Below are 24,673 nucleotides of genomic sequence, written 5' to 3' on the forward strand. Positions count from 1 at the left end.
TAAAAAGTTAAAGGAGACTATAGCACGTGACAGTAAGTTGAGAACAAAAATTGCTTTGGAATTTTGATGGTAATAATTAGAAGTTGTGACCATACCTTTCTTGAGCATATTTTTAAATAGTAGTATCATTTTTATCCTTTATGAGGACTTCTCTGTAAAAGGAAACAGAAAGGCCTCAGACTAAGAATATTCAGTGTCCACATGGTACATTCATTCTGTAATAAAATTCCTTCTAGTTTCCTTGCATAGCCTTAAGTACAGTTCTCCTTTCTGTGTGTTATAAGAAGCCAGCTGCCACTTCTCAACCTCTGTTTGAAATTTGCCCTGTTGCCTGTCTATGGGAATTGAATTGTAGCAAGGGGGAGAGGTGGTTAAAATACCAGGCACAGGTTGGGCTACAGGACTTCACCTGCCCCTTCCCACTGGCACAGGCCATGGTGCTTGCAGGTCACCCAGCAGTGACATCTGTGCCCCCTCGCTGGGGATGCACTCAGGGCCAGGGATCCTGCACTCCTGAAGCCCCACTGTCCACACTGGAACTGGGATCCAAGTTTTCACTCTTCTTGGTACGATTAACAGAGAGCAGCAAGTCTGAAACTTGTGGTTATGACATGACAGGCCACTGAGAGATACTTTCTGGGTGACGCACGGGCTTCACAAAGTCTACTAAGAATGAAGAATGGTTTAATTGCTAAAGAGGCTGGGGCTGGCATTTAGTAACCACTGCTGGTTTTGTGCTGCTGATCAAACCACAGGAATTAGCAGTGGGTTCCTGTTTTTCACTGTTGCTGAACAGGGAAACACTGATTTGAATGGCTGCCCACAGGAGGGGGGAAATGAGATAGGAGTTTAGTGCTGAATGAGTACAGTGTGTGTCATTTTATGGATGGCTGGTACTGTGGTACAGTCTCTTCTAAGACCTATAGAAACCCTGTCTTGTGGTTACTACTGAAAGCAAATAACCACAAAGAAAATGTACATGTTGAAAACTTACCATGGCATGCTTACGCCTTGGTGCAGAGCACTGTAGTTACAGCCCAGGGTAATAAAGAAGTGTTTGTTTGGAATATTTTACAAAGCTTGGTTTCTATAGTAACAATCATGAATACTTTCAGCTTCAGAAATAACATCTGCCTGGTGACTGATCTCAAATCTCAACTCTTGTTGAAGTGAATAAGATCCTGCTCCTTCTGCTTATTGCTAGCCAGTGGCATTTGATACAGGGCATTTATTTCCATTGGGAAGGGGTGGGAAAAGGCAAGAGGAATCAGAAAACAAGGGTAAAATATGTTATTTGCCACTTTACCCTTTAGTCACTGCTAAAATAAATCAGGGTTTACACAGAGATCAAAAGTAAATGTGTTTCACCATTCTGTTGACTGATGTACAGGACAAACATTACTCTGCTTTAGTCTTGTCAGTGATTTGAACTTTATGCATAAGCTTAGGGGAAGGGAAATCATTTGGTTAGATATGGACAGAGTACAAATCTTCAGAGAATACAAGGCTCTGAAGGAAACTCCAATGAAAAGTTCACAAATCTGTGAATTTTCAAGGAAACTCTTTCAAAAAGGTGGTCAATCTGCTGTGAAAATTGTATTTCTTTTGAAGAAAAGATGTTAAAATCATCATCACTGCTGCTAAGTTTTCCAATGTAAAATTTAAAATGAGAACATTTTCTGAAGCAAAAAAGCAAGTGCTTTCATGCAATAAGGATTAGGACTATAGAATTCAATGGGAATCATGATTTTTGTTGGTGGTCACTGAGTACCACCTTAATGAAGAGAATAATAAAGATATGACGTAATTAGAAGTTCTGCTGTGCCATAGGAAATATGTGTGGAACAGAAGTGTGAGTTGAGCTGGGCTATATTTCCATAGCACTCATTTTTAATTAGTAATGCTTAAGAGCCTAAGCAAGCTTGGAATATGGTACCAAGGAAAAAAAAACCCCACTTTTTTTCCATGTAAGTGGGATTCAGCAAATACTTTATATTGTAGATCTATCCTGGCTTAGTAAAAATTAAACAGATTGTGTAATATTTTAAAGGAGCAGTCTTTTTTCTTTTTTTTTTAATAGTAAAAAATCTGTCTCTTTAAAAAAATGTATTCCATCAGCTATGTCAAGCTAACATAAGTAACAAGAATAAATAGTTTCATTCATGCAAGTAATCGTGTTTGCTTTAATGCAAAGTTTCTCCAAGCACTAATTCTCATGTGTCTAATTATTTGTCAGATTAGATCCTGTAACTTCCATTTTTTTTTGTGCATTTTCTGTGATGTTCTGAATTTGAGCACAGTAAGTACTAACAATCTTGATGGGGAGCATCTTAGAAAGCAACATTAAGTGATAATACTTGAGCTTATTTGCAGGATTTTTCAAGGACACTATTAAGAAATGAATAACATAGTGTCAGATTTGCAGCTGGTGTAAATCAAAATAGTTCTGCTGCTACTCAAGTGCCATGCTGATTTAAGCAGCTGATATTTAGGATTTGAATTAGTTCATAAGAGTCAAGTGAAAAAAACTACTCAATTATGCTTTCAAATTGGTGACTGGGCAGAGTAGGTGATGGAGGTCCTCAAGAGAGGGAAGCAAGACACATATCTTGCAACACTTTAGACAAGGTCTGGTTTGTGCTTTCACACTCCTGCCAACCTGTCCTCTCCCTTTTTCCCTGGCTGGCAGCAACCACTGCCAAAGCAGTTGAACACGTGCTGCTGCTACCACCAAATAACACAGCAACACCAGCCTCCCTTTTGCTGCCATCTCATACCTTTTCCTGGGATAACAGAAATCCTTTATTTATCGTTCCTCTTCCCGCTGCTAGAGCAGCTATGATTGGATCCACAATGTCCACATGCAGCCACTGGGATGTGAACTTCTATAAACTTGCTAATCTTAAATAGGGATCATTTGTTTCAGAATGGTTTTGGCTCTGGTGTGCACACTTTACAGCTGTCCTTGGGCCATGGCAAGGACGATGAAAATAAAAGCTGTGTCATGCTTTCAGACGTTCGTTTGTGTCCTCCCTACATTCCATAGTCTTGATCTGTGTAAGTTGTCATGATAGAAAGGAATTTGTGATTCTGGTGCCATTAATATTTTTTTCCTGCATTAAGAATATTGCCAAGTTTGCACTTTAATCCCTTCTGCTGACAGCTAGTTTTCACAATGTCTTGATTTAGTTCTCTTTTTTATTATTATAATTCCAGGTAGAAATGTTTTAATTTATCGTTCACTAGGCATCCTGCATGTGGCCAGGAGGTTAAAAAAGAACTTGGAAAGGCATTGCTGAGGAAAAGTTCACTAACACTGTATTTTGGATGACATACAGGGTACTACTATATTTTCTTTCCAATTTTGCAAGAAATGCAAAATACAGCATAATCCTTTCAGGACACTTGCCTTTCCTAATCCTCACATCTGGCATAGATCTCCTAAATGATGATCCAACCTTATCTTTTATGACTCTAGGGTGCTGCAGAGCTACAGCTCTGCGGTCGCAAAAGGTAACTGTCAGAACTTCTGCCTTCTGTCTGAGTTTCATTCTCACAATGACAGATTCAAACTTTATGATCCTCCCCGGGCAAAGGACAGCCCTTCTGGGCTCCTCATGGACATTTCAAAAGTCCTGACTCAGTTTGCTTGTTACCAATGAAAGCAGCTATACTGTGCTCGTACTTAGCCCTGCCTATTACCACAGCCACACTGTCAGCCTGCAAGTGAGGCAGAATTTAAACTGTGCCTTGTACTGTATTTTTCCCAACCCTGGAATATTAGTGGCTCTGAGGGGACCATGTCCTCTTCTGCAGGCAGTCTAGGGTAAAGTTAACCCATTGTGATATATGGGAGTGACTCTCTGCTCTTAAGTGCTCAGCCCGAGCTCAAACAGTGATGGACTGTCAGTCATTCGTCCCCAGTGAAATGAGAGTTTTCATAGATGAGTCTTTAAGGCTGAATTGTAAAGGAATAATAGAATTCTCTACTTCTCATTTCTAACCCCTGGAGATCCAGCAGATATGCCCATCTGGGAAACAAATGCCCATTAGCATCACTTCACTGCACAGCACCACTTTGACTTAGAGGTTGGCAGTCAGAAGAATTTACAGGAAGGTACCTGGGGATATATGATTCCTAGTATATGCCACAGACACAGAGTCTCAGGTGCTTTTCCCAACAGGATCTACCTGGATGCTGCCAAGATAAATTTCCTTTCATGAACTGGATGCTGGCACTGCCAGCCCTTAATCAGACTCATATAGCTTAATAGGAGAATATTCTGGAAGCTCAAGGGGATATCTCTGGCAGTAATCCAGTACAACTACTACACACACCATCCGCTCTAAGTTATGTTCAATATTTTCCATATTAACCTGAAATTACCCTCATTAATGGGCAAGATGTAACAGTAAAGTAAGACCAAGTTTATTTAACAGTGTGAAGGCACAGGGAACTGCATATGTGGCCGCACGGATAAAGAAATGCAATTTTCCTTGCAGCCACCTCATGTTTTAATTTAGCTTCAATGTCTTGTGCTCTGTTCAGCCACTTGTGAAAATCAAGAAAGTTCCAGGATGGTGCACACTGATGTCACAGTTCAGGAAAAGCAACCTCTAGGCTGTAGGATAAAAGGTGAATAGCAAACCTGACAAGGAGTTCTTTCTGGAAACCCCACTGAAAATAAATGCATCTGCAGGTGTTTCTTGTAGCTTTGTCTTAATAAATCAGTTTTAATCAGAATGTCAATTCATAACTCTCTTGCTAATGAAATGCTACATAGTGCACTTCTTGTATTAGGTTATCAAATGAAGTCCCTTACTAGATTAACTGAGAGTAACTTTGTTGCAAATAAACATAGTTCTTATAATAAAAATGACTCTTCTGAGCATAAACAGTTTGAGTAATATATAAATTTAAGATCAGTACAGAACAACCATATTCTAATCAGAAAAGACTGCGTGAAAGAATGCAGTATATCATTGTTAGAGCTGAGATAGACAAGCAAGACAATAAATTGAAGGATAACAATGCAGTTTGTGCACTGGGGCCATAATCACAGCTTGGTAATCATAATGTATTCTATTTATTGTTCATTTCCACTGTTTTTCTTATGGAAAATAATGTTCCAGTGCTGTCTGAGATTTCCATTTCTATTTTAAAACAAGGAAATTAATGATTTGTGTTCTGGAAAAACAGTGGGGCAGAATGACAATGGAAAGATAATTTGCTGTTAAAAAAGTAATGAGAAATGTTAGTGTAATTTTGGTTGGGATGCATTTAATTATCAATAAACCCGTTGATCTCAGCTTTATTAGACATGATAGAAGTTTTCAGGGAAAACTTCTTCATTTTGAAGGTCTAGTGGAGTTGGTAGAGTCCTCCAGTAAGTTGGTGCAGCTGGATGACTTGGTCACAGAAGCAGGGCAGTTACCTCAAGTCTCTTCCAGTATAGATAGAAGAATTATGAGATAAACCAAAATGTGCACCAACTTTTGCTGCTGTAGGTAATGTGGTTATGTACCTCCCATAGGTTAGTGGGAGCTCATTAGCCATAACTAGAAATCACTTAGAAATCCTCAGGCAAAAGAAGGTGCAGTGTAGAAACTCAGAGTGCTGAGGACACTCAGGCTCTGGGCCATTCTTGCAGGTTTAAATGAGGTGAAGCTCTCCACTCACTAATTGCAGGAGAGGAAATTTATGTGATGTATTAAATGAAAATCTTCAGTAGATGCTCAGAATTTCTGTAAAACCCTGGAGTCAAATGAAGAACTGATGTTTCCTCTGCCAGCCACAAGCAGTGTTCAGTACCCCACCCTTGTTTATTCTGTCTCAGTGTTTCCTGAAGTCTATTTCTCCCTCACACAAATCATGTTTGGTGAAAGCTTTTTTTTTTTTTTTGTGTGTGTGTGTGTTACATTATCATTAAGGCTCATTACTCATTGAAAAAACCTGGAGAAAATTGTCAAAACTTGCAGGTGGGTGGGAAGCTCATATTCAAAAGTATGTTAATGAGCGTTAGTTCATGAGTTCACCCAACACTTAGAACAGGAACGTGGTGTAGCACTGATAGTCTACAGAACCAGCAGGGCTGCTGGCAGGCTTTGTTTCTGGCTAAGGCCTTGCCTTAGCTCCAGTGCTCTGGAAGTGTCAGGTTCTCCTTAGGGCAGCAGCAGGTGTTGTGAAAGTGGTGGAATTTTCCTGGGAGGAGCAGATGGCACTTCTTTCCTCTGACATTACTGCTAAGTTTTATTCTCTTGGTAAATGACCATGGAAAGAATCAGGTGGAGATAGGATGGAGATTGTCTACAGGTGGGAGTCTGCCATCTCCTTCTGCTGGCAGGATAGCTGCACAAGGGACAGTTGGAGTTTCTTCAGGAAAATGGCCAGAAAAGCCCCAACCAAAAGATATCAGTGGAATTCTGATTTTGAGAGGGCGAATTTTCTTTTGTTCCTTAGCCCTGCTGAGAAGTCTGCCTTTACTGCACTGAGAATGGTCAGAACAATCACAGCATTTGACCCTTCATCTTTAATTACAGGTCACAGTATTTCACCTCAAACATGCATTTAGTAACAGCAAAATAGGGTAACCCAGATTCATCCCCTTACTATAAAAGCAGAGTTAATCTTTGCTTTCAACTGTGATTTAAAAGAAAGTAGCCACAAGTGCGTTGTAGAAACCTAATTTGATAAGGGTGTTTTGGGACCAGCTACCTCGATCAAGCTCTACATCCAGGGCAGCTGAGTGGGCATAGAAGAGCCCAAAATGTGCCTGACAGGGAGAGGTGACTTTCAGCTCTTGAGAAATTTTTAATACTGATAGTAAGATTAACAGGCTTTTGAATTTGTGTGTAGGCATCTGAATTTGACCAAAATCCAGCCTGGGTACTCAAGGGCATTTTGGAATCTGAGACTTGTGTATTGTTAATAAATCAAGTAACTCAGAAAATAACCAAAGAATTTAGGAAAAGCACCTGAAGCTGAGAGCAAATGAAGATGTGAATACTTGTAGTATAACAGTATGAATTTTATGTTTTCTCCTTTTCTGTATCTCTTACCTCTTCAGAGGACATAGTCTTTTTTTTTTTTTTTTTCTCCTCTCCTCTGAAGTCTTGCACATTAAAAATCCAGAAAAGCGGCTGTTTACATTCTGAGTCTAGTCCTAATCCTGTTGCAACAACAGATTTGATTGTTTACTTGCCAATTCGTCTAGCTTAGTTTATGCGGAATTCACCAGATTAATGCTGTTTTAATAATATGACTAAAAACAAAGTTTAAATTGACATAATTAATTAATACAACAAAAAAGAGTAATTTGAGCTGTTTGTGAAGAAGAACTGAAGTTTTATTTATAACGAATTCTTGTAAGTACAAGTAAGACCATTTTAGTTTGGAAACATTACAGTGATTAATACATAGCTATTTGCATTTTAATACTTGATTTATATATCAGATCTGTATTTGTGCACACTGTCAAACTTTATTCTGTTCTTGTCAAAATACTTATTGCTTCTGACAGGTGTAACATGCTCACATTAATCCTTAATTCTTTGATTCAATTTTCTAATTGCTTTTTTGGCATGAGTTTGGAGCCATTTAGTCTTACGTGAACTATTTTTCTTATGGTATAATAATGCACTTTTAAAAATTGGATGCACCTAACTTAGAATGTTGAAGAAAATATATAGAGGATATTACTTAGTACTGAAAATCAAAAGTTTTATAGCACTTCTGAGAGGCACCACTTCTTGGAATACAGATAGAACCAAAACACTTTATACTTTTCATCTTCCCGTATTCACAGTATTAAATATTTTCATAGATACAAATTGATGGTGAAGTTTCAGTGCATTTTGGCCAAGGAGATGCTGAGCACTTAGAGCAGCTCCATGAACATCCCCTGAGTCATCGTGGTCCTGCTCTTCTCACCTCTTCAGGCCACTGCTCTCTGCTGCCCATCCCACCCACCAAGGGGGACAGAATCCACTTCCCAGCTTCTTCTTGGTCTGCACTCTTAAAGCTGATCAGCTCTCTTTTTCCCAAACAGACAAATACAGTTATGCAAGATTTGCACGGCTTTTTGATACTTAAATAAATACTCCCACCTGTTTTGCTGCTTTCTTTTATAAAGCATGAATATGGCACACACTGGCATATGTTTTTCTGCCAACAATGGTAATACTGTCATCTGTTCTTTGTGTAGGAAAAAGAAAGCTAGCCCAAACTTATTTCTTATAGAAACAGATCCAAAAGAATCTTCCCAAAGCTTGGTATTTCCTCATAAGCTCACCCAGGTAGCTGAACTTCGGCTACATCTTTATAGGACTTTCAGAAAAAGATTGTGAGAATGTAGAACCTTTAATAAAAATCTAGGAACCCATGAAGATGACTCCTGATACTTATTTTCTGTGAATAAATGCATGACTACACACTTAAATTGTGGATAAAACTTTATCTATTTGGTTTTTATTGCCTGATTTAATCCCTATCCTCTCCACTTATTTCTTCTTTCTATATACTCTGGGTTGCTCTTCTATTCTCGCTATCAATAATAATATGTGTTCTTTGACCCTTTTATTCCTTCATAGTTTTCTGCCACGTTCTTTTTCACCTTCCCAGCTGACACACTTTCCGTCATAGTGTGTGTAAAAAAGGGAATATAGGAGTAAAAGTTTATCAAAGAAGTGTTTGTTTTTTATGTCTTCTACTGATAAAGTTTTATTAATCTGTGATTGTCATTTGAGGTTTTGGCAAAAAATGTAAGTCACTTTCTCTTGTGGGGGAAAAAAAGAGTAATTCTAGAAAGTAAATCATGGTAGCTTACTGCTCTGGGCAAACAAACTTGTGCCTTATCTCTTCCAAAAAACCCGTGGAAAATGCATGATAAATGGCACATTTCAGAGAACATGTTATGTCACTGTGAAATAACTTTGATTCATGATTATGTATTTATCTTTAAACAACTGACAAACCTTAGGGTATCTAAATTATTATCATTTGCTATATGCTACTGTGTTATTTTGCTAGGGAACCTGAAGGATGTGAGGTCAGATAAGACATCTGCTTTTGCAGTCATGATTTTTTTATAAAGAATAAATAAGCACAAAATTCTTACTGTATTTTACTTTTGGATGAAGTCCTTTGAAAAAATATTTTTTCAGAAATCATTTCCTCCAATTGTGTTTTGAAGAGCATTAGTATAAACTTCAGACAGAAAAGGATGGGGCCTGTTGATCAAAGGGTTTATATTACACAACAAAAGAAAATATCAACATTTGGACTTATAATAAAGTAATCACCAAATTAAAATTCATAGTGGTAAATTTGTTCCTTCCAGTTGTGTGTTTGCATGAACTGTTCTGAATTACATTTAAAAATTAGGATTTCATTTTCTCTGTGTTTTCAAATAGTTGTTTGATTTGCTGTTGTGACAAGTCAGGAAAGATGACTTAAAAGCTCTATTGCTTGCATTAGTAACACCAGCTGAAGCTTTTGGGGCTTTAGTGTCCTATTTCATCATTTGGTAAAGTTTTTGGTGAATGTAAGTTGTCCTTTGCTATGTCATGGCAATTTTAAATTAGATGTCATTCTGCACCCAAGTTCTTTAATGCTGTCACTTTAAAAGAATCTACAGAAATGCCTTTTAAATATGACCATGAAATTTTAAAAAAAAGTTTATTTATCTATTTTTCAATTTATTGCTATATTCTGTTTCCTTATCTTCACTGAGCAGTAATAAATGTTGGTTACTTGGAGGTAGAAAAATAGAAAATGATAATTGCTTTACATGATGGAAGTGCCTTTGTTTTCCTTGTATCAAGTACTTTGCAGTGTATTTAACTTGGCTAAACTATCATTTTTTCTTAGAATACTTGAATCAGTTGACATTTATGTATACATTGCATTTTGTATGTAAATAGAAAGTTTTCTGGCTTTGAATTTTGAATCAAAATGTTGAACTCATATTTTGCCTTGGAACATGACAGACATTTAGAAAATTTACAAACAGAAAAAGAAATAAATGCTTATGCTGATTTTGACCTAATGTTTTTAGAAATGTCTTTAGTGCTTGACTAAGTGTTTAAGCTCTCAAAAGTGAAATGCCTATCTCTGAGTGAGCACAAAACTTGGAAACATGGAAATGCAGAAACATTGTAAATTTTCATCTTAGAAAATTATTATTCTCTGGCTTCATAGACGGCTTTGCTTTTTTTCCCAGCTCCTCCTGTCCTTGGTAAATCGAGAACAGTATGGCAGCAACCATTTAGTTGAAAACTAACTGCAAATTAAATTATCTATACAGGTAATGAGAGTTTGGTAACAGCACAAACCCCCTGCCATCAAAGCCACTGCTATCATAGCTTTATATAAGACGAAACAAGGTAATAATCACACAGGCAACATTTTCAGAGAGTTTCTAAGTATATGTAAATATAGTGGCACTGCAGCTATTTTTTTTTTTTGCATATGCAAAAAGAATCAGGAAGGTTCTGCCTTGAAGAAATCCTTTGCTTACCAGGACAGATAGGGAGAAGGCAGAATTCCTGGTCTGGGGACTTCAAGAGGGATTGACTATCTTTAGCTGTTGGTATATAATAGATTTGCTCTCATTTTATAGTTTTGGCATTAGGCAGGCTAGGTAATGGATGCTGTGGTAATGGATGCTGTTGAAACACAATTCTTTCACATGGATACTTCTTAATAGAGATGGGGAAGTTAGCTACTCTCAGATACCAGTGTGTATATCAAAAGGTTTTGCTGTTTTCTAAGCTTTAATTTGATATTACTACATTTAGTAAGCTATAAAATTCAGTAAAATTTTGTTGTCTTTATGATATTTTAGTTTATTTTTTTGTTGTTTTGTTAGATCTGCAGCGTGGGCTGTCAGAGCCCATTTTTAAGTCGATTAACATGGTTCGGACAATCTGTTTGAATGGAAAGAACCAATTAGGAAAAAATATCTTCCTGCTATTACAGTGTGCCTTAAAATAAAAGATGCACAGGTAAAAATGGAATGGGAATCTCAAAGGTGTCTTCCTTTTCCAGGGTGCTCCTAAGCCGATTGCCATCGAGCCGTGCTCAGGAAACAGAGCCGCCGTCCTGACGGTGTTTTTGTGTCTGCCCAGGGGACCGTCGGGAGTTCCACCACCCGGGCAGTCAGGTAAGGGTGCTGTGGTGGGTGTTGTGTCTGTCTCCTTCTACACACTCTGCCTGAGCAAAATCACCCTCACAGATCCAAAATAATAGCACAGCAGATGGATACGAGGAGCTGCCCAGTGAAGCTGATGTTAAGTTTAGCCCCAACGTTTAATTTTTTCTGGGAATTTGGTGCCATGTCCAAATAAAAAGCCCAGTGGTTAAGCCAGCCACATTTCATTAGGACTTCCTGAAGCATTACCTGTGCATGTCAATATGCTCCAACATTATCTCTCAGGGAAAAAAATTCATATACAGCCACTTCCATGGTTTCAGTTCAAGCATCTGTAAAAGAGGCTGTACAGGGAATACGAATGAGTATTTTCACTTCAGGCTAAAATTTAGTGCAGTCTAGTTTGCACCATAAATCCCAACACTTTGCTGGCCAGGACTCAATTAAAATACTAGTATTTCCCAGAATGCCTGTCAGATAAAACCTGGAATTGTGTGAGTGAATGGCTTCCATAGGGAGGTGTTCACTTTGGAAATGATCCCAGCTCATTTTAAAGTAGCACTTGCATTATCTGGAAGGACTTGTGGTGATCCACCTTCTATGCTAGATCATTGTACAAAAACATTCTCATAAAATACTTCCTAAACAGGAGGTACCTACCTACACCTTTAAAATCCTTTAAGTAACTGCCCACAATGATGTAATGTAACAGAGCCATGACAAGAAAGTGAAGACAGAATGTGACACTGCACATGTGACCAGTTTACTCATTCAGAATTCACTGCAGCTGGAGCCAAATTGAACACCTTTGTAAGGAATAGTAGATTGCATGGTATGTGCCCAAAAAGCAGGAATAAACCAGAAAATATGCTTTCAGGCTAGCTTTTATTATTAAGAGCCAAAAAAGATATCCTTTTAACCTTCAAAAACCCATTTAAGAGATTAAAAAGTATTGAGTAATGATGAGGGTAAACTCAGTTGACTTATGCTGGAAATAAGCTCAGCCGGGTGTTCTTCTTTTGGCCTGATCACTATCTGTTATTTATTTGGGAGTTTTAGTTCCTTTTTTGAGGGCGAGGGGTGTTAAATTTTCTTCCCTCTGAGTTCTGAGATGAGGACTTCGTTCTTAAAATGCTGTTTATGGCTTGGAATATCATTTTTGGAAGTGCTATGAAAATAAAAGTGTTACTGATGCTTTGTCAAATACATTTCCTGGAAGAAATACATAAATGTAAGTGCTCTGAAGAGAGCAATGAGAGAGGAAGGATGTTTAGCTTATTCCCTGTTCATGTTTTAAGGAAATGAAAAAGAAATGAAGGTGTTTATAGTCATGCAACAAGAAAACATTATGAAAGGAAATTAAAAGTAATTGTTGAAATTGAGGCTTAAGATGTTTTTGGAGGGAGTTCTTTTGTTGTTTTCAAATTTACCTATGATGTGCGTCTTGACAGTAAAAATGTATTCATTTAGTTTCTTCATAATCAGCTTCTATTTGCCATATAAAGGAGCCTTTGAAAAGTAATTGCTGATCTTTGCTGTGTGCAAAGCATGGAAGGGATAGGTTTTCTTGAAACAGGACTTGGGTTCAACAACATGTCAGATGTGTCACTCAGCTTGTTTCTCAGCCTGTGAAAGAATACACCTCCTTTTTAAACATGTTATGTTCTGTCTTCTCCATCAGCTTCCATCAGCTTTATTTGAACTACCATTCCTCCATTTGTTATAATGGTATCTGTCAGCCACTTGTGTTCAAAAATATATAAATGTCTTAGTTCTACAACTTTCACTTTTTTCAGGGTCAAAAGCGAATAGAAATGCTTGAGATGCTCCACCATGCTGGGTTATCCACTAGAGTATATTAGATTATGTGGCTATAATAATTTTTTTCTTGCGCATAATGAGTTTTGGCACTTGTGGATTGCTGTATGTAACCATGCCTAGGCTAGGCAGGAGCTATTATGCAAGTTTTTTGGCATACCTGTAGCTCTACTAATTCACTCCATTCCTGTCCTGCAGCACTACCTGCTGCTTCTTCCCTGGGCGGCCTGGGAGCAGGTGCTGTGAACACTGCCATGCTTTTTGGAAATGATATGCAAACTTTGAGCAGCACACACGTCCTCTATGCAGTTGGTTCCCCTTATGACCTAAGTTAGACAAAACCAGTGATACTGAGATGGATGGAAATCGTGTGCTCGGTAATTATATCTTGCAAAGTAATATTAGAATCCTCTATTACTTGCACACAGCCATTTTCCAGCTTGTTGGGATCATTCTAGGATAAAACTGACAGTGTGTCAAACTCTTTGTTTAAATGATATGTCAATGATACTCTTTCCCAGTTCACACTGGGAGAGTGTGGGTTTCATTCCTTCTATACATATGTCCCAAATATAAGAAGGGAATGCCTGTATTTCTATTGCCCTGCATAACATTTTCTCCAAAACTGAGGAAGCAAATTCTTTACATAAATAACTAATTTATGCTCCGCTGAAGTTCTTAGTTGTATCCCTAATTTTTTAAGCTCTGAGTTTGAGTTTTACTTTTCTGAGTTTTACATTAACAAATATTTTGTTGAAAAAGATCTCTGAATATTAAAAAACCCAAAAAACCAACAAACAAATGAATAAACTAAACCCTAATGTAAAGGTTACTCTTTGTGCAGCATATGTTCTATACTTCACCTTTATCAGCAGCTGGAAGAAAAGCTGAAGCTACAGATGGTGGGCTTTGGCCAAAGGCTATGCATGGAAAAAACTTCTCTAGGAGAGACCATATGTCCCAGTGGAGGTCTGCGTGTTCTCTGCTTCCTGTAGAAAATACTCGTAACTTTACAGACTTTCAACAGTACTGTTTATTTATTTACAGTATTGCTCTAAGTGCTAATTGGATAAATTAAACAGATAAACCACTTAATCTGTGATTTAAGATAGATTTTATACAGATTGATTACATAGATTCAGTCAAAATATTGATAAAAATGAATTTATTGAAAAAAAAAGAAGCACTAGTCATTGTGATTCATGTTTTTAAAAGGGATTTTTCAATGAAGCAGCTATTTGTAGAATTAAATATCCTGCAAATCTGGAAAGTCACAGAATGTTGCCATCATGGTAACATGGTTAGGTGTTTCACAGCAGACCTTCCATTTCCTTTTGGGTGTAAGCAAACAATTCAGTTACACTTCTCCAAAGTAACCACTGTTTTTAAATGAAAGAAATTAGAACCAAAGTATAAATTAGAATGATCAATTAGAAACATTAAGTTAAATTTCTCAGTTTGGATTGACTGATAGAATGTGTGCTTTCCTTCATTCTTCGACTGTCTCATTCACTGCATTGTACCTGTGTAATCAGACCAAAATTAGAGGGTTCCGGAAAGTAGCAATTGTCTGTAGGATTCTCATGTATATCAATACAAATGCATCCGTGCAGTGCATATGTGACTTACAAGTTTTATGATACACTGGAAGCTAGAGATCATCTTTTACTGCTGTAGTGTCTGACCCCATGCTTTAAATAGCTTAAACTCTTCTTAATATCAAAGCAGATCTAATAATGAGAGCAGCTGCAACCAGATCTCTAGAAAGAACTAAATTGTGCATCACAAAGGGGATTGAACAGAACAAGTTAGACCAAAAAAAGAGGATAATATATAACTTAATGCAGAAAAAGTGCCTATGAATTATCAGCAGTGGAAGGCCCAAGAATAACTCCTTCAAGGTCTTCATACAGTTCTGGTGATATATTGAGCAATACAGAAAGAATGGCTTGGTAATGTGATAAATTTTGTTAAAAGTACTGTGACCATGTCATCATTACTACTAAAGCCAGCTAAATCCCATGCTTTGAGGTATTGAGTTACTGTACAGTAAGTTTATAATACAATGTTTGCATCATTCTTGGAAAGGGCCACTTTGTGCTATAAAGCACAAAGAGAAATGAGAATATTAAACCATTTCAAAAGAATTCAGAATCAATGGGTGTAACTTCTGAATTATTTACAGATTATTTTACTTCCATACAGCAGCACTTTCTCATCTACCAAGAGGGCAAAAGTGATAGAGCACCCAGCTGAGGAGCTTCCCTATTGAGGCAGTGAGCTGAATGGTCTCTGCAGGTGTGCACAAACAAGTCCCTCTATTAAACCTTAGTGGATCTCTAACACCTCAATGGTGATGACTGGGTGAGGTGAATCTAACTTAATCCATAAAATAACACTTGGAAATTAAATGGAAATTGAAATGAAAGACTGTGCAGTATTCCATTGTTATAAGTATAAATTAGGGTGGCAGGCCCCTGAACAGTCCTATCTGAAAGTTCCTGTCTGATATCCTTGACTCAAAACAGAATTTTGTGTAATTCTGGCCGTGCTAACTGTGGCATTCAATCCTACTTAATCGGCAAGCTACAGTAGGATCACAGAATCAATAAAGCTACCATGCCATCTGCCTTCCCTGTCCTCACCATCATAATGAATAATGACTCATTAAGTGTTCTACAAGACAATTAGCTCTGGTTGAAAACAGTAACAAGGCTTTCTTGATTGTATTTATAATTTTCTCTGATTAAAATACAAAAAATCTAGTGCATATCATAAGAGGCACATTAACATAAATATGAATTAACTAATAGTTTTTATAGAGTATTATACTTAATTATATTGCTCACTTTTCCTGATCCTTGGAAACAAAACCATAGCTTATGGCTTTTCATTTGTAGAATGGCTGCATATGTTTACCTATCTCAGTATGCAGAACTGGTTGCAGACATACCTGGGCATGCAAGTCCCATGAATTTCTACCTGCTACAAACACATTCCTTTGCTTAGTCCTTTCATACTTGCAAAATAACCCAATAAAGTCAGTAGTGCTACAAGGATGAGTATAGATTTTCCTGTAGAAAAATATCGGTAAAAGATGTAGCAGAAAATACACTAATTAAGACACACAGAGGAGGGTTGAATCTCTGCCTTAGTGAAGAAAAACTATGAATACTGAAAGCGGGGAGAAGAAGAGTGAGGGTAGACATAGAAACGGGAGGATATTCACAGCAGGTTATTTAAATTCCTAAACTTCTAAAAAAGAAACCTCAAATTGATATTGCAAAAGGAGAAAGGAACTCTGAAAAATGATAGATGTCTAGATAAGGACAAACATAGCTCTGCATTCTGTTTTTCCCAGCTGGCTTATCAGGCCCTACAAAGTAACATGCTACTTTTTATTTAAGCAAGCGTATTTCTGTGCATCATCCTGTTCTTTGTTCTGTAGCAATCAGCTTCTCTAGATTGAATGTTGTCTCTCCTTTGTAATTTTGTAGACAGAATATTGGCTTATTTTTGTTATTTTCTGTTTTATTGACATTGATTCACCAAAGTATATTTTATATTTGTAATCTAACCGTACCGTTTAGGTAGGATAAAGTGGCATGGAAACAGAGAAAACATTACAAAAAACCAGAAAAACTAATTATACAACACCCCTAAAAAAGACACTTCCCCCATCATGAATAGCAAGATTTTTCAAATAATGAAATATCAAAAAAAAATCATCTTAATTCTCGTACTTCTTCTGAAGTCCCAACATGCAACTAGAAATAAGTGAAACTACGTATTACACAAAATTTACACAAAAAACCAGTGCAGATGTCTAGAACTTGTATTAAAATACAGGGGTGAGTCAAACATTTTATTTATTCAAAGTTGCACAGTCATGTTCATTTGACCAGAAGCTCTACAGATGAGCTGGAATATTATAAAAGACTCAGTGAGGAACAGAAATGTTCAAGTTTCCTTTTACTGTTTAGACTGTGTGAATACTGGGTTTAATCTTTCTCTCTAACCTAAGGCATGACTATAGCATTTTTTATAGAAATGTAATTTTAGTAATTGTGTTGAGGGGTACTCCATATTAGTTACCAACATGATGCCAGTTAAATGCTCAAAAAAAAAAAAATAGAAAACATTAACATTGTGGGAGAAAATCAAAATGGTCTTTGTAAAAGTTTTAATGACTGCAACTAAAACTAAACTCCTAATTAGTATATTAAGCAGGAACTTCAACTTACTGACACTGAGAGACTGTAAAATCTGGGGTTCTTTTCAGTTAACTGGAGATGCTTAACAAAATAGCTCTAAGACTTGGTGTAAACTAAAATCATCTATTCCCAAGATCATTTTACTGAAGGAGTTGCTTCCTTTTGAGCAGTAAGGCCTATTTTTGGAGTGACTATTTTCTGCTTAATTCTGTCCTTCTGCACTGCATCAAATGAGGGAGCAGACTGTGTTTATGGTATTGACACTGTGAAAAGAACACAGTGGTAAGTGGCAGATGGTGCCGATGATTACTTAAAAAATATTTATGGCAATAGCAAAAACAAAGTAGATAATAAGAGTTGCTAGCAACCACCACCCCTACTCCAGCCCAAACCCAAAGCAATTACTTCTGAAATGTGCAGGATAAAGTCTACTTGAAAAGTACAGAAGTTCTTAGCACAGAAAGCTTTCTAAGTGATGAAGAATGAGGTATTGATTTTGTCTGGTCCTTTACGGAATTTTAGGTGGTTCTGTAATGAATTAGTTTTTACATCATTCTAGCCATAGAAACTTGATTCCTTTAAATTCTGAAGAACATACTTGAAAAGGACATAAACATTTTGATATGAAGAACATGTAGTATAATGTTAGCAATGTGTCTTCCCCACATCATGGCAAAAGTAACTTATTGATTGGACAGTAAAACCTGCATGCTGCGGAGCCATCAGCTGAAAAAGAGTGAAAAGGAAAAAAAAGAGCAGGAGAATAGAGGAGGTGGAGATGGTTGTTTTACAACTTTATCACTGGATTTCCTGCCCTAGAGGGACTCAATAAAATGAGACATATTAATAAAAACTGTTAAGTACTGTGAACATTTCTTTGACAACTAGTCATTCATTGTTCAATCCAAAACTGTCACTGTTTCTCCAGAGTGTTAGAAATACTTTTTTCTTTTTTCTTTTGGAGTTTTTTGCAGCTTTATTTGCTTAAAGGGAACTGAAAGAATGTCTGAAGAGGGTGTAAAATTCTGAACACTGTGAAGTGTAAGTGCAGCCATGTCCATCTCTTCCCCTGGTTGAGAAGGTCTGGGGATGTTGTCTGAGCTATTCTCAGGTTGCATCCAGGTGACAATTTGGTGGTTTCCTCTCCCCTATTGTCATGGGAATAGGGAAGCAATGATGAATGCTCATGATCCAAACAGAAGCACTAGAATCCAAACCTTCAAATCAAAGGCTCTACCCTGGAAAGAAACACCATCTCTCAGCCATACCTGCCTGCTCACCGTCAGCTGCAGTACTTGGGGTTCTGCTATTTTCACCCACAATGTTTTAACACAGCAATCGTATCTTGTCTCCACCTTCATTTTGCCAAGGCAAACAAGGTCTGCTTGAAACCTGTTCCTCAGTCTTCTGAACACCTTTGTAGCACTTTGTTCCAGTTTCAACTTCAGTTGATCTCATTTCACCTTGCATGACCAGGTTGTACTCAGAGTGCCATGTGAAGTCCCATCTGGCATTGCCCGATGGCATTAACATTTTGTTGCTGTGTTCCTTTTAACATTTACTTTTTTAAAACTATTTTTTCCCCAGCCAACTTATTTTTTTCCTTAAACTGTGAACTTTTGGAGTATAACTTTCTGCTTGTTTTCAAAATACATGGCTTTGAATTTTGCTGTTCAATCTGATTACATGTATATTCCTCAAGTTCTTGGAGTCATGCATCTCTTTCTGGATTATCTTCTATGCCTTCTCTGTATTGATGATACATAGTGATGTTTGTTATGATTGAATTTAATTACTTTAATTCCAAGCTCTTTAATGAAAACAAAAATGAACAGTAAAAAGATTGACTCGTTTCCTTGTTATACATTCATCAGCCTTCTTTCTCCTCAAAACTATTCTTTGTTTTCTCTCCTTCATGACATTATTCACTTTCCATAACTCCTCTACCTTCTCTTTTTATAGCTTATCTGTTGATAAATTCTCACAGTATTAGATTTCATAAATCTAGAAAATATTCTGCATATTCTTACCCAGAAAGTCATTTAACTTATTGTAGAAAACTATCAGGGTGTTCTGGCACAATCTTTGATGAAATGTTGCATTTTGACCTGTTTTCCATTTACCTGCCTTTAATTATTCCTTCTTGCAAAGTACCTCATAGCTGAGTCTGATTAATAGATCAGTAAATAACAATATATTTTTCCTTGAATCTAGACAATATTTAGTTTGAAAGAAACAGCAGTTACTGTTCTCAATTTGTGTGCATCTGACATGACAGATTATTAAATTTCCCTGTTACCAGCCTTTGTTTTCTGGTATTCTTACAGAATTAGTGTTCTGATTACCCTAATGTCATTTCATAAAACTTCTGTTTCTTCTGTTTCCATATCCTCATTCCATTATCCATATTGATGGCACCGTCTTTGATAAACATTATCTCCCTCCTTGAAAACCATCAAATTCACTCCTGGGACATCTAGAAAATACCTGATCTCTGCTTCATTTTTTTTCTACATAATGGCTCTGTCCTGCTTGGTCTCTTAGTTACATACAGTGAAAACCTTTAGATGTTTGTTTTACTAAACCTTTGCAAGGTCTAACTCATCTTGACTTTAGACAATTCTTATTTGGCTCTTACCTGTCTTTGCCTGTAAAAGACAGCCTACTTTGTTGCTTGATGCTTTTTAGCCATTTTCATAGGCTTTCTAAATTTAAAAAGCTGTAAACTTAGGTCTTCAAATTTGATTGTCTCCCAGGCAGAGTCTTAGGCCCCTGCAAGGCTAAGCTTTCCCTAGTTGAAAGAAATCATAGTGTGCTTTTCTTCTTTTGACATGAATGCTACAGATGTCGACAAAGGAAAGGAAAAGGAATAAAAACATTATAAAGGCAACTAACAAATATGGGAAGTTCTCACTTGACAATTTTGCTGAGAGGGGTTATACAATACTTATGTGGGTTTTAATGGAAATCTCATGGGAAAAACATCTTTCAATAGTGTGATTTATTTTACACAAGTGGAAACATTGATGATCAGATAATGTTGTAAAGCAGCATTTTGTTCTTCTTCTCTTAGCACAAAGTGTTTCTCACATGGAAAATAGGCAGCAGGCCCGTGTGAATGTACACCTCAGCCTCACAGAGCACCTTTTTAGAATTTTGTGCTGTTAAACTGAGGATTCAACAGATATCTAGTCAGAAGTGCAAAATTAGGTAAAGTGAACAAATCCCTGTTCAAGTGATGTACTGGATGATAAGTGTCCTTCCTATGTGAAATTGGTGGTCTGGTTTTATATTCAGTCAACACATACTGTGTGGAGCAGATGGCTTACAGCTAAATTAGAACCGTAAACCTTTCAAAGTTAAAGTTACATATGAATTAAATCTTTCAGCAGGGGTCCCATCACCTATTTCTCCTTACTCTAACTTTGAATCCCTTGAAAAGCAGCTTTTTTTCTTTAATCAACAGAAGTTAATCTTCAACTAAAAAGAGTTGCATTGAGATCTGTCCTGATCCTTAGTCCTGGCATCATGGAAAGTTTCGTTCATTACTGGGACAATGCAATTGCCCATAATCTACCTTCCCATGTTTATTTTATAACACTCTTGGAGTAAGATGCTTCTACTGCCTATTTTTGGGATAAAGCTGTCCAAAATTATACAGAGACCAATCAGATTTATCATGCTTTGGCGTTTGATGGCATCCATCTGTTTATTTACAAAACTGCTAAAGACTTATTGAGTTACTAGACTACAGAGAAAATAAATTGAGTTATCATATGTAGTTAAATTCAGTCCTTGCATCTGCTGTCTTTCCAGCCTGTATGGTGTTTTCTGAAATTATACTGGCTTGCAGACCCAGGCTTCAGGAATACATTTACTTCACAGCCTTTTTATGCCATTTCAAGTGATTTTCTAATGCAGGAGCAATTTGTGGTTCAGGAAAATGTTGACAGAAGAATGTCAGGGCTTTCTGTTGTTAGCAGTTTAAAAGCATGATAGGGAGAGTTCTTTCTTAAAAGTAACTCTTAAAAGTTTGGAGTTGCTCAATTTCTAGCATAATTTGATCTAGCCCCTTTCAATCAATATTGCACAGCTATTGTAGAAGGCTAGGTTTAAAGCTTATGGGCACAAATAAACTAATATTATTAGTAAGTATAAAACACTTTCAAGATGAGGGATGGTGCTCTATGTATTCAATTACTATTGTGAGTACAAACAAAAAGAAGTAAGGTTTAAAGTTCAAATCTTTCTGTTAGGAAAACTGAGTAGCAAACTGAGGAAATACATCGTAAAGGGATACTTCAGTTCCTGTAGCAAGAGTGAGTGTGCAACAGTGAACTCAATTATTGCCCACATCTTTGTGTTTGTGGATGAACTGCTCCATAACAATGAAATCACTGGAAATGTCCTTCTGAAGGAACTAGTCTGAACCCAGCAAAGATATTAAGTCAGAGCACCCACAGGTAGCTGGGAACCCTGGCTCTGTGTTAATTGGGTCATGATAGAGAAGGGTTGTTGCTTGTTACGACAAATCTCTCACTGTGATAAATTCTCAACTTCTCTTATTTGTATGCCTTGCATAGTTCTGCTTCATAATTTTGGAACTGAGAGGTACAGGGAATATAGTCCAGAGGGATCCCCATGTCAGCTCCTTTCCTGTATGGATACAGCAGATCCAGGTCAGTGCTGCCTGTACAAGACCAGGGTTGAGTTCTGCATCTCCCTGCACTATCCTTTAGCATCTAAGTATGGCACTGTGCCTACATACAGCACCAGCTAAATGGTGCATCCAGATGACTAAGTCTTTGTGGGACATGAAATGGGGAACAGTGTAGAAACCACCAAATGCTGTTTCTGGAATGATTTGGAGCCTAGCAAGGCTGTCAGAACTTGTACAGCCTGGTGAATCATGCCTGACTGCAGAGCTGCTCAAGGATTTCTGCAGGATGCACTACTCTGTACTAGCACTACATGGGTGGGTTTCTCTCATATCCTGTCTGCAATTGCATAGGTTAAAAAAATAATAATAATACCAAAAAAAAAAAAGGAAAAAAAAAAAAAAAAAGGTTGGAAGTTGATTTTTCTGCTCTTTCTTACAAAATACAGTAAATATTAAGGGCTGCAGAAAACAATGAGAAGAAATAAGCTTAGGCATGCAGAATTAGCAGGTTCATAAAATGAAACCAGGCTGTTGAAAAGAATTATTTAAAAATAATTCCAAACTAAAAATCCAAGAATCAGTTAAATCTATTAAAAAAATGAAAATAAGTAAAATATGAAATAAGATGAAACTAGGCTTCTCTGAATGTTACTGGACCTGGCAAGTAAGTTATACACTAAACTGCATATATTTTTCATACTGGAGAAAATGAGCTTGACTGATGATAGCTAGTTAGTCTGGAAAAATGCCAGACTAAACAATTCATCCAAAAGAGGGACATTTTAAACAAGCACCTGTATGGGAATCACTTCTGAAAGAACCCCTCTTTATAAACCTACTCTTTCTAAAATGTTTGGGTCTGAAAAATGTTAGTATTAAGTGAATCCTCCAAATTGCTAAGCAGGAAGTATGGATCTGAACAGCAGCTGAAAAAGCCTCTTGTCACTTCAAGTCTTTCATTTCAAGAGAGTTGACTTGAGTGCTCAAAACGTGCTAGGGTGTAAGGGAAAAATTAAAAAGAGAATTACAATGGCAAACTATATTTAGGGTTGAGAGTGACTCAACATGAAATGATCAAGGAAAATTTAGAATGACAATGATTCTACCTTTTCCACCCATCCTGTGCTTAATTTGTACTATTTATATATGTATTTATTACCTGTAATTCACGATTCAACGGTACACAGTCTAAAGTGTCTTTTATCAAGTACTCAGTGTCCTCAGCTTCTTTTGAGTGCATCTGACTGTAAGTGGGACGTAAAATATCTGGTGCCTTGCCACAGGGCAAACCCTGGAAGGCAGTATAGTTGGATTGCAGTGATCAAAGGGTAGCCTTCCTTATCCTCGCCCTCTGACAGTGATGTACCAGCATGAAACCCATAGCTGCAGTTCAAGGCTTCCATGCTTGTCCCTGGGAGCATCATTCAGGGCACTTTTCCAGGTACAAAACTGCATCAGGCTTGTGGCATCCGTTCCCCCACAGCCCTTCCCCTTCCTCAGTGTTTGCAGCTGTATCTGCCTCTCACTCCTTAGGCTCAAATGCACACAACAGCGGGCTCAGCAGAACTTGCTCTGTAGTGAAACAGTGTCACAGACTAGAGGTGAAAGTTCTAGGTGGCTGATTGTAGTTAATCATATCAAAAAGTGAGAAAATTCTTGTGGGGACTTGCACCTACTGGAATGTGCACCTGAAGTAGATTTTAGCCCTTGCTCTGCAAGCCAGATCCCCGTGTGCTTGTGGATACATTGTCTTTCTCTATGCTCTCTGTAAAATGGGAATGCTACTTCGTGAGGATGTTGTGGGAATAAATGAGCAATGTTTGAGTTGTTCTCAGATTCATTGTCGTAAGTGTAATAGAAAAAAATCCAAACAATAGTTCATAGCATGGTTTAGTGCATAATACCATTCATTAATTTCCAGATCCCTGCATTGCCTCAGCAGAAAGGTTTGAGTCAAGGGTAAAAACTCTTCACTATTTGTTGTTGAAATTTCAGATCAGTATCTCTATATATAAGATACCCTGTTGTTTTGTTTTGTTTTCCCCAGGGAAGAGCAGATTAATCTGTTATTTTTTCTGCAGATAAATGATTCCTGTCAAATATACTCATGCAGGAATCTTTGTCCACAATAGAGAAATACTGATTAGTCATCATGATAAAGAATCTTTGGTAGCACATTGCAGCTGGTAGTACACAAAGAAGTTTTTGTAGAGATATTTTGGTTACCTAAAAATGTATCAATATGCAAAAGGCATAAAAAGTTTCACTACAAACTATTAGAGCATGATACATTAAATTCAAGAATAGGCTGCATCTTTTCCTGGGGAAGCAGTGAAAGAATGCTGGTCATAAAGTAAAAAATCATCTAAGTATAAATGTGAGCTTCAGATGAAATTTTCTTTACAATTTCTGGAGACTGTAATTATTAAATTTCTAATTTGAATTATTTGAAGAAATAACCTTTGAATAAATTCTATTTGCATTTGTATATGTAGAGGATGAAAATAATGGGGAGTTGTTTTTCAGAAAGCAGCAAACCATGGCTGGCAGCACAGGGAGCCACATCCTGAGCTGTGTCAGAACATTGTTCTGACTGATATGGAAGAAGAGTTATGTGTAGCTTTAAATGGTGCCTTAGATTAAAATTAAAATCTATCATTTAATTTACTGTTTTCTGATGATTTAAGAATATATGCTCGGAATAATATTTAGAGTAGAGAAAGCTCTAATTTATGTGAAACAGTGCATTAAAAGCAGTTACTCATCCACCTAAGAAACATTATCAGCTACCCATCAGCTTCAATTCAGAATAAAATCTGAAAAATGGCCTA

General features: G+C 37.1%; 1 protein-coding gene across 3 annotated transcripts in view; it reads left to right on the top strand.

The window, feature by feature from the left end:
- The window catches only part of ATRNL1 (attractin like 1), a 441,394-nt gene that overhangs the window by 378,457 nt on the left and 38,264 nt on the right, over nucleotides 1-24,673 (top strand). For all 3 annotated transcript variants that reach the window (XR_006014565.1, XM_042019404.1, XM_042019405.1), the window contains one exon: nucleotides 11,048-11,162. Coding sequence is in view for 2 of the 3 variants with exons in the window: in XM_042019404.1 (XP_041875338.1) it covers nucleotides 11,048-11,162 (115 nt within the window). In the remaining variant the exon portion in view is untranslated. The remainder of the gene's footprint in view (nucleotides 1-11,047; nucleotides 11,163-24,673) is intronic.

The sequence above is a fragment of the Corvus kubaryi genome, unplaced genomic scaffold (genome assembly GCF_017639235.1).
Source record: "Corvus kubaryi isolate FWS band 111438036 unplaced genomic scaffold, C.kubaryi_AGA036_p1.0 138, whole genome shotgun sequence".
Classification (NCBI taxonomy): Eukaryota; Metazoa; Chordata; class Aves; order Passeriformes; family Corvidae; genus Corvus; species Corvus kubaryi.